Source organism: Arachis hypogaea, chromosome 4 (genome assembly GCF_003086295.3).
Source record: "Arachis hypogaea cultivar Tifrunner chromosome 4, arahy.Tifrunner.gnm2.J5K5, whole genome shotgun sequence".
NCBI classification, from domain to species: domain Eukaryota; kingdom Viridiplantae; phylum Streptophyta; class Magnoliopsida; order Fabales; family Fabaceae; genus Arachis; species Arachis hypogaea.
In genome coordinates this window covers 71083766-71094253 of record NC_092039.1, presented here as the reverse complement: position 1 = coordinate 71094253, position 10488 = coordinate 71083766, and the positions used below count along the sequence as shown (strand labels likewise).

Sequence of the window (10488 nt, the reverse complement as noted above, 5' to 3'; positions counted from 1 at the left end):
TTGTATTTAGTAGATTACTCTTTTATGCACTAGATTAGTATTCTTGTTAATATTCTCTAGTAATAACATTGGAAATAGGTACCAAAAAGAAAAAAGTTCGTGGTCCCACCCAACTCAAGCATATTCATGCTATGGAAACACAGATAGAGTTAACATGGTACAACGGCAAACCCATAGGCCCAACAAAGACACAGGTTCAATTGTTTAGTCGGTTCTTGGGTACACTTGCAAGAAACTCTAATTTGGTCACGTTATTATATACTAATTGGCAAGCTGTGTCCAGTGAGACTAAAACTTCAATGTTGGATTATGCAAAGGTGAATTGATCATTCTCGTTTTTAAATTCTTTACAAATAGGCTTAGCATGTATGATAAAATAACATAATTCTTTTATTTATTCGTAGTCTAAATATAACATTCCTAGTGATGCTGAACCTTAGGTGATAGATACCATTGGAGAGGCATGGAAGCAATTTAAGAAATGCATAAAAAAATTTCACTATATACCGTACAGCTCATTTCAGAGAGATGATGAAAAATCGTCCAATGACTGTACCTGAACTGTATTTTCAAAAATTAGTTCAATTTTGGAGGCTCGATATCATCAAAGTAAGTTATTTTCACAACTCTCTTGGCTTTAGTGATGGTATCGTGTATTTAACTAACTCTATGTAATTTTATATTGCAACAAAATGTAGGTTATTTTTGAAAAAAATTGTGAAAAAAGATCCAAGCAAAAACGGAATCATCAAATGGGTCTAGTTAGTTTTGAATTAGTACGCACTGAATTGGTATTTTTTTGTGCTTTTTATTTAAGTATTTTTGCATCTTTCATGTTATATGTGTTTACTTAGTCACATGTTGGTGGTTTCTTTGTAGCGTGCAAAGAAGGAGGACAATGAAGATCCATCACAATCTGAGATGTTTGTTGTAACTCGCACGAACAAAAAGGGAGAAACTGATTCATGAACACAAGAGACGATTGTAAGTTGTCTAGTTTCTTAGAAAAGTACACCAAACAAGAAATGTGTTAGCTATTTTTTTATTCTGAAGCATTTGGGTGGATGCACTTATTTTGATCCTATTTGTGTGTAATAGGATCCTCTTCAAAATTTGAAATAATCAGGATACAATGATGATGAAATAGTTTAAACAGTTTTCGAAAAGGAGAGACATGGTAGACTTTGTTTCTATGGTCGATCAGTCACAAAATCCTCTCTTAAAAAGGATAAGGAAATCCGACAAATGCAACAACAACATAATGAAGTGGTTTCAACTATGGAGAAAAATCAAAATAGCTTAACTTCCAAGTTGGATGGTTTAACAAACTTGATTAAAACGGTGTTGCAACAAGTCAATCCTGGTATGAGTGCAGAACAAGTGCAAGTAATGATAGAAGCCACCCAACAATCTCCGCCTGACGTGAGTAGTGCACCAAATGATGTGTGGCGAAGCATTCCTCCTTCACTTGGATCGAACCATGTATCAAAGGATATGGAAGTAAGTACTGTTCAAAATTAGTAGTTAAATTAATAGTATGCTTTTGGTAAATGATATATCATGAATTTGAGTTAAAGTTAAGGTTTTAGGATTGTGAATAATTTATATTTATATATGAAAACTGGCTGCAAAACTGAAACAAACATATGCACAAGACAAGACTAGGCCTTTCATAGTGAAAACAATTGCTTGGCCTCTCAATTTGTGACGTACGTGGATGTCTCACAAGTGATGCATTTTTTTCTTGGAAAGTGCAGATGTTATGTTTAAGTGCTGAAAAAATTCATTCAAGAATTTTCATTCACCTTCTAATTTCTATGCTCTTCGATTCAAATCATATTGCTTATGTTTCTTAATTTGTTCATTTATACTACTAGTAACTTAGTTTCAATACACGAATTAGTCATATATGAAAACCTTATTTCAGCAGCTTACTTGCTAACTAAACGCAAAATCAAGTAAAAAAAGTTTAAAACTCCTTTTATTTTATCTTCCCCCAGTATTAATAATGAAAATGAGTTCTTTTTTATTATTTATTTATTTTGACCAATGAAGAAACTCGATGAATTACTGCAGCAAGTATAACTTGCAAAGTTCCAAAAGCAAGAAACTAAATAAGCATAGTTTATCTTATAGCCTTAGTTTTGCTCTATTCTAACATGTTTATTTATTTTGCTAGCAGAAAGACATGATGTGATGAAGAAAATATGTTCCATATATATATATGACATGGAATGAGTCTTACAATGACTTTAGTTATGTAAATGTAATATTTTGATGTGTTCTGTACTTTTTGAGGTATTACATGTAATTGGATAAATTACACTCTATTTTGATTTGTGTTGTTTAGAATAAAAATTAAACATATCTATCTTATAATGAAACTTTTACGATTTAGATTTCTTGAGTTTCTTATTTTTATATTTATTTTGTGATTATCATCGTCTTGGGATGTGATTATAATTTAAAAATAAATTAAATCACATAAACAACAACAGGCTATAGTCACCGTTTTTAAAATAGGGTGACCATAGATAACCTATGGTCACAATTTTTTACCGTGACCATAGATAAGGCTATGGTCACAATTTTAAAGATGGGTGACCATAGAAGTTATGGTCATGGTGGAAACTATGACCATAGATAAGGCTATGGTCACGGTTTTCACGCATGACCATAGATTAACCTATGGTTACGGTAAAAAAACGTGGCCTAAAGTGTCAGATTTTGAAAATTGAAACCATGACCATAGAAATCGTAACCATAGATCAAACAACCGTGACCATAAACCTATGACCACGAGAAAATAGGCCACGGTAAAAAATCTTGACCATAGATCCAAAACATGACCATAGATCTATGGTCACCATTTTTACTAGCTATGGTTACCATAGGCCTTTTTTTTTTGTAGTGAACATGAATTTGAGAGGATAAATTTAAAATTATAAGTAAGAGATAAAAGTGTAAAAAATTAATATCTCATAAATAACGTATGTGCCTCACTTATTTAATGGTACATATATTTAGTACATATATTTAGTGTCTCTATAGCCTGTATCGTGTGGCCATGTCCATCCATGTCTTAAAGGTAGCGTTTGGTGGAAAGACAGATATTGAAAGACTGAGATTGAGAGACAAAAATTGAAACAAGAATAAAACTCTAATTTAATTTGCACAAAAGATAAAATTGGAATTAATTAATTAAAATGAGAGCATTTTAAGTATAAAATATTATTAAAGTTTCAGTCTCTGTTTCTAAAAATATCAATCCCCTGTATCCCTATATTTTGAAAGTACTAAAATACTGAAATTTTAAAGATAGAGACAGAAATTTTAGTACCAGTCTCTGAACCAACAAACATGATACTATATTTCAGTCTCTCGGTCTCTGTCCCAGTATTACAAAACAAACGCTACCAAAGAGACACAACCAAACACAGCCTAAAGTAGAACACTGCCTGTATTATTCCACATAAAACCAAGAAGGGTAATTGCTTTGGTACCTAAGCTGTTTCAAAAAGTTAATATTAATATTTAATTTAAAAAATATATAAAAAAAATCTTATACAAATTTAATTTCCCCGTTTAAATGACACAATCATATACAAAAAGCACTATTCATTTTGTATGCAACTTAAATTGTAAATTATCCCAATAAAAGTTATAAATAAATGGAAGTCATACAATCTTCTCGAATTCGATACATATACATCACCATCACACCAAAACAAAATACAACTTCACATAGTAAATGGACACCACATAGCACATACATATATGCCCAAAATCCAGAACAAATCTGTGGGCACTGTGCAGCGGTTTTCATTTATGCACTCGAGAAATAGGACAGGAAAAAACTACTAGGGCCAGAGACATCTTAGGGTAAAAAATTCACAAAAATCAACCACAAAAGAATCTCAACCGTTGCTTTGGCTATCCAAGCTTCGTTCGTGCATGAAGGAAAACTGAACTGATGATGTGCATGGTATTCAGAGTAGTCGCTTTTATTCTACTACACTATAATTATAATATTATTATTATATTATTATTATTATATACTCTCTTTTTCATTTTCTTGCTGACTGGATGATGACGTGGCATTCGTATAAGGTGCACCAGCTGTAGGCACCGCATTGTTCCCATGCTGTTTTTTATGAGATTTTCCTGTTTTCTTGCCCTCTGCTTTCGCCCCTTCTTGTTGCCTTACTTTAACTCCTCTTATCATCTGTTAGCAAAACTTTTTATTATCATTGATATTCCCCATCAATTAAATTATATATCAGCTTTCTTCAAGAAAATAATTATTGGCACCATGATTCAATATATATATATATATATATATATATATATATATATATATATATATTTCAGACATCAATCTACGCAATTGGATTAGAAACAAAATCTATAAAAATTATTGACCAAGAGGAGGGTCTTACAAATTTTCCACACTTCACATCTGAATATATCACTATGAAATCTCCCTCTTGGAGTCCATTGGCTTTAACAAAGTCACCTGAAAAATTTAATGAATACATTAAAACCCTAATAGCTAGTAACGAGGACTTACTTTAAAGTGTGAAAATCGTGGGAACTATCCTGACAATGTGAAAACTAAGGGAAAACCAAGAAGGGAAAAGTAGAAAAAGAAAATGCTGCCAGACTTTCTTATTCCGTCAGTTACGTTAAATTCTAGACTCCAAAATATGAAGGTGAAAACTTATGTGAAATCGACTTCACCTGATATCTTCACAGGTTAATATCTGAGAATCGTTAGATAAAAATTTAATCAAATAAGTTAAATCATCTAATGGCTCTCAGGTATCAACTTCACGTGAATCCGACTACAGCTAAGTTTCTACCAAATATAAATCCTTAAACCTAAATCCTAATATTGACTAATTAAAAGTTGACTCGGAGAAAACATGTATATAAATCATTAGGACTGCCTTTGCTTGGGCGACACCACCATCAATGATAATGACGAAACAATTTAATTAGGGAGCTAAGTATTTATTGGTAGAAATTTCATTAACTCATCATATAAACATTCATATATACTATATATATACATTCGAAGCTACGTAACATCCAAGATCCTACGAAAAAAATTCGTCTAATACCATGTCATGATACCACTCATCCCAAAATCCTACGTTGATGGGAAAAGGTAACACTAATGGTTACATCTCTAATACTCCCTAAACCTCCATTGTACACATTGTACAAATATTCCATTTGTTCCCTCCCTATACTTTCTCGTTGTAAATTTACTTTATACTTGTTTAATATTCTGTTTTTTGAATTTTTTATTAAAAGTAAATTTTATTATTTTCACTATATTTGCCTTTTTTTTCTCTCTATAAATTCAAACACCCAGCAATGTTAAAAATAAATTAAAGTTTCTAATTACCAAACAAAAAGGATGACAACTGAAAGCCAATAAAAAAAAAAAAGAATATTAGCAAGTATAAGCCAAAATCATTGAAATGGAACCAACCTGTGTTCTCTAGCAAATACATCCTGCTTTTATTGTTTGGCCAGTATCTGATGCTCCAAGAAGAAACAATTCAAGAAAAGAGAAAATTTAGTTTCAATGAATCATAAAGATAAAAACAAGCAAGCAGAAAGGAAAATCCTTAAACCAAGACAAATGAAATGTCAAAATTAGACAATGAAGTCTCGGAATACCTATAGCGCATATTCCAAACACGAGAGGTGCCAATATCTTCCATTGTTATGGTGATTCCATCCCTTGCCTCTAGTTCTGGTAGATGTGTTTCTGCCTCTTTCTGATTACATTTTTCACACAACCAAATGAGAAATCAAATTATTACATCATACATATGGGATATTTAAATTTGTTTACACAATCAGATTGCACATGAAATTATTACATATGAATGGGATATTTCTTTAAGATAAACAGTATGTTTCTTCGATCCAATAATATAAATAACTTACCCAAAACTTTGTCCAATAATACAAGTCATTTGATTTGTTTAAGAATGTTTTAGTATTTTCTTTTAAGAATGCTAAATAAGGCATGTTCTTATTGATTTTGGCTAATTTTTTTGTTACGGAATATTTTCATCTAACAAAATCAAAGGCTAAATTAGTCTAAACAATTTATTTATTTGTATAATTATGGATTTCTCAATATTTGTATTTATTTTTAACAAAATACCTTGCACTATTTGTGAATTGGAGTATAATGATCAAAGAGCAAGGATTTAATAAAAGAAATCTAAAAGGATAAAAACAATAATGCTGGTGAGAAAAAAGAAACAATTCATCCAAACAGCCTAAAGTTACCTTATTTAACACTTATTTTTTGTAGAGTACATTAAATAAAACCAAAAGTAACAAAATTTATTACTAATAGTTCTCTCGTTACTAAACACTCCAGGGTAAAAAAAAAGGAATGAATGATTACTTTTGGTAGAACAATTCTTCCCAGACTTCCAACATCGCTTTGCTTCAACACCTTTTGTAAAAGGAATCGTAAGTTCTTCTCCGACTTCCAACCCTACGAATGAAACATGTAACATCTATAATCAATCAGCAATGCCTATATCATCTATAATTCAGACTTATTATATTTAATATTACTCATTTATTTCTGTGATAATTAATAAAGCAAAATATAGTAACTTTTAGCTGATTTCTATTCTTTCCCAGACATTTTGTAAATCAAAACACTAAATCCCCCTGGTCTTCTAAAAAATACACGGAAAATGATACAAAACCAAAACAAGCTACATCATCATTAATCACTCATTAACCAAATTGAAAAAACTAGTCAACATTAATATGATATATCATAGGCATCAAACGACATTCTTACACACACTCATAGGTCGTACATTAACCACACAACATATAAGATTAACTTACCAATGCAAATCAAAATATTAGTAAGGACTAATAAGATCCACCAACCTGTCTCCTATCAGATGAGAGCCGACCCTGATGATGATAATTCTGTGTCTGCATGGCAGGTTTATCCACCACAGCCGACGGTTCCGCGGGAGCCACGGGCGCAACGGAAGCAACAGCACCAGCCATAGTTGGCCAATACACCCAATTAGCCGGAGCTGCAGATACAACACCAGTGCAATTTTCACCACCAACACCCAATCTTGCATTTGGATCAGAACCCTGACTCTGTAGATTAATATGATGCCTAGAATGAGAGGAAAGCCTTCTCTGCCTCGCCATCCGCTTCTTCCTCGCTTCTTTTGTAGCTGAGGGTCCTAATCTCATCAATCCATCACCATGTCCATGGAAAAACTGATAAGGGTACTGGTTACCGAAGCCACCCGCCGCCGGAGGTTGAAAACAATGGTCCCCAAATGGCTGGGTATAGTAAGCAGTAACAGTGTATTGAGAAGGAGGCCATGAGTTCGCCGATTCCAGCATATGGTATTCATTACCAGCCTGAAAATTATTGCTGCCATTCATGGTGTTTGCAGAAGCAGCGTTTGTGTAAGGGTCGCCAACATACCCAACCATGGGTTGTTGAAATTGCGGCTGAGGCTGAAACTGAGGCGGAGGAGCGGCTGCCATTAGAGGTGCTTGATCCATCCATGGTTGCTGCTGGGTGAAACATGTGTTTGGTTCAATGACAAAAGAACTCGAAGCATTTGCGTTGTTCTGGTTTTGATGAATTGGATTTTGAAACTGTTCCGTGAAAGGGTTTGACACTGCGTTATCGTTATTATTTTCCTTGCGCCTTTTACTCTGAAGGTGGCTGGTTTGAACCCATTCAAGAATCAGCTTCAACAATTGCTTCATAGCTTCTTTTCCACCGCCCAATCGCTTAGCAGCACTCTCTATTGTGGATTTCTTAAGCTTCACGCTCCTCAAATCGCTCGCGGATACGCTATCCTTGTTCGACTTCAGCCATTCCAGGAACACCATACTCATTTCATCATCCGCAATTGCACCACCACCACCAGCATCTGCTTGGATCTCTACATCGTTATTGTTACTGGCTTCGCACAACCCAAGAAGCTGTTCATAATTATTGTTACTAACACCTTCCACTACTGCTTCTTGCTGTGGTCTAAGAACAACAAGATCATTTTGATTATGAACTACTGCAGGTTTTTCTTGCTTCTGTTGTTCTTCTTGCTGTGGCAAAACCTGATCCTCTTGTGTGAATTCCGCTAAGGGATTCTCTTCGCCTTGGAAGATAGACGAAGGGTCAAAGAACTCGTTGGCTTCTAGAAGCTCCATGTACCCAAAAGTGTCCATCACATCATCCATGCAATCAACCTCACCAACAACACCGTCAAATCCATCTTGATCCGGAAACTTTGGCTGTGAAATCTCCATGGAAGCTGTTGAGGACAACGCTCCCGTTGCGTCCAGTGGATCATGATGTTGCATGTAAAGTTGCTGTTTATTACTGCAGTTCCACTCTCCGTTGTTATTATCCTCCGCTTCTGGCTTCAGAACTGCCCAAGAAGAAGCAGACGACGAAGACGAAGAGGTTGCTGCGGTAGCCGTTGTGGTCGAGGTGGTTGAGCATGCTAGATTCTTCAATGGAAGTGTTGGAGTTGAAGACGAAGACGATGATGAAGACATGCATGGGAAATCAGGGAGAGGAGGGAATTGGTCGTAGAACATAGATGCATCTGTTTTCACATCCCCAACAAGTAAATCTTCTTGTTCTGTTGTTGTGTTGAGCCACAAATCTTTATCTGCATCATCAGCATCTGCATAAATCTCTGCATCATGATGATGATGATTGTTGTGGTGATGATGATTCATGGCTCCAAAACCAAGAATAGGGTCTACTGTTTCCGTTTTTGCCACCTTTGCATGCAGATCCAAACCTTGAACTCCCACTTCACACTCCATTTCATTAAAAGAGAGCACTTCAAGAAAACTAGATCTTTGTGAAGGAGAAAAAAAAGGGGGAAAAAAGAAAAGGACTAAGAAGAAATTTAAACTACACAAAAAAAGGTTAAACTTGAAGATCTTTGAGTTATGATGGCTTGTTATTGTGTGTTGTATGCTTAGGGTAAGGGAAATATAATATATATATATATATAGGGAGAGAGAAAGACAAAGAAAAAAATGGATAAAAAAGGTGTATGGTATGGTATGAAGGGAGGGAGAGAGATTGATATTTTTATTTAATTAATTCTTTCTCTTTTTTCTTTGCCTCTGTGTACGGATAAGTGCAAGACATGGGAAGAGATCTGGTGTAGTATAGTGTTGTTTCTAGTTAAGGAAGCAAAGAAGATAAGGGCCCGCTTTTGCTTTCAAAATCCTATGAAGAGAAGCAACATAAAGCATCTGGTTCTTCTATTTCTATACATCAACACAATCCACAAGGTGGGATATCAAGTTGGCTATATATAACATAAAAAGAAATAATATAGTAATTGAAGACCATCACAAAAACGAACCCTTTCTGTTACCTTCAAAGAAAGCGACTTTCTTTGTAAAAATATCTTCTTAATTAATATTTATTCTCAATTGTGTGTTTCGCTATCAGAACTCTTTAACAACTAAGTAAAATTCTTCTACAACAGCAGAAGAACACATACACATGCAACTCAAACTCACATCGCAGAGAAAATGAAGGAATAGTATAGCAGAAAACACAAAAAACTTGAAAAAGAACTTCTATATCTATTTATGGTGGATACAACTTATTACAAGATGAAAGAAAACACATTAAATTCAACAAAAAAAGAGACGTATGTGAGTGATGAATGTTACAAAAGAGTGAGAGAGAGAGAGTAGGAGAGTTTCTTCAACAAACCCAGGAAGCCAATCAAAAAAGGGTTAATAAGAACATGACCATTTTTTTCTGAGACAAGGCACATGCTTTAAATTGACTCTTGAAACCTTTAATAACCCTTATGATGATTCCACCACCGATGTGTGTATTCTGGTTTGTTCTGGGAAGTTTCACTTTTAATATTGTCCAAACCTTTTCTTTTTTATTTAAATTAAATTAAATTGAATTAAATTTATCTGACTTTTCTCTTTCTTAGATAAGTTCAAATGATGGTTTTCCGTTTTCTCCCTAAGCTAAAAACAAATGAAGTGAAGAGAGAGACAGAGACAGAGGTTGGTTTGGTGGTTTTTAGAGAGAGAGAAAGGCAGTTTTGGGTTTTAGAGTTGCCGCTTGTTTTGTTGAGGCGCTCTCCCTCCGGAATTTGTGCCTGCAGCCATACATACGTTCCTATACCTGAATGGTGAGTCCAAACGGTGCCACAGTCTTTATTAGAAAGGAAACCCTTACTAGAGAATAGAGATCGCACACCATCACTCGTGGGAATTTTGTTTCATTTTTTATTATTTTTAAAATTGCAATTCAAGAAAAATTTCATTTTAAGTATTACACATACAAGATATTTGATTTACAAATCATATAAGTTGGAAGAAACTTAACAAAAAATACGGTGGCTTATATACGATTTTCACGGTGTGTTTCGTGTTCTTCCTTTTCCTCCTCCACTTCCT

The 10488-nt window shown here is 34.2% G+C and overlaps 1 protein-coding gene across 4 annotated transcripts; it reads right to left on the bottom strand.

Moving 5' to 3' along the window:
• Positions 1-3639: 3639 nt before the first annotated feature.
• On the bottom strand, positions 3640-9974 carry LOC112796823 (B3 domain-containing transcription factor ABI3). Of its 4 annotated transcripts, none has more exons than XM_025839458.3 (6): positions 6943-9943; positions 6437-6529; positions 5692-5792; positions 5501-5553; positions 4440-4516; positions 3640-4225 (listed from the first exon to the last, which is right to left on the bottom strand). In XM_025839458.3, the coding sequence occupies exons 1-6, from the start codon at positions 8866-8868 to the stop codon at positions 4052-4054; spliced, it is 2424 nt and encodes an 807-aa protein (XP_025695243.1). In that variant the 5' UTR covers positions 8869-9943; the 3' UTR covers positions 3640-4051. The 4 variants fall into 4 exon arrangements, 2 of the variants coding, with proteins under 2 accessions (XP_025695243.1, XP_025695244.1); XM_025839459.3 differs by having other exon boundaries at positions 5501-5547; positions 6943-9936; XR_011881141.1 differs by having other exon boundaries at positions 4202-4225; positions 5501-5547; positions 6437-6551; positions 6943-9960.
• Positions 9975-10488: the final 514 nt, after the last annotated feature.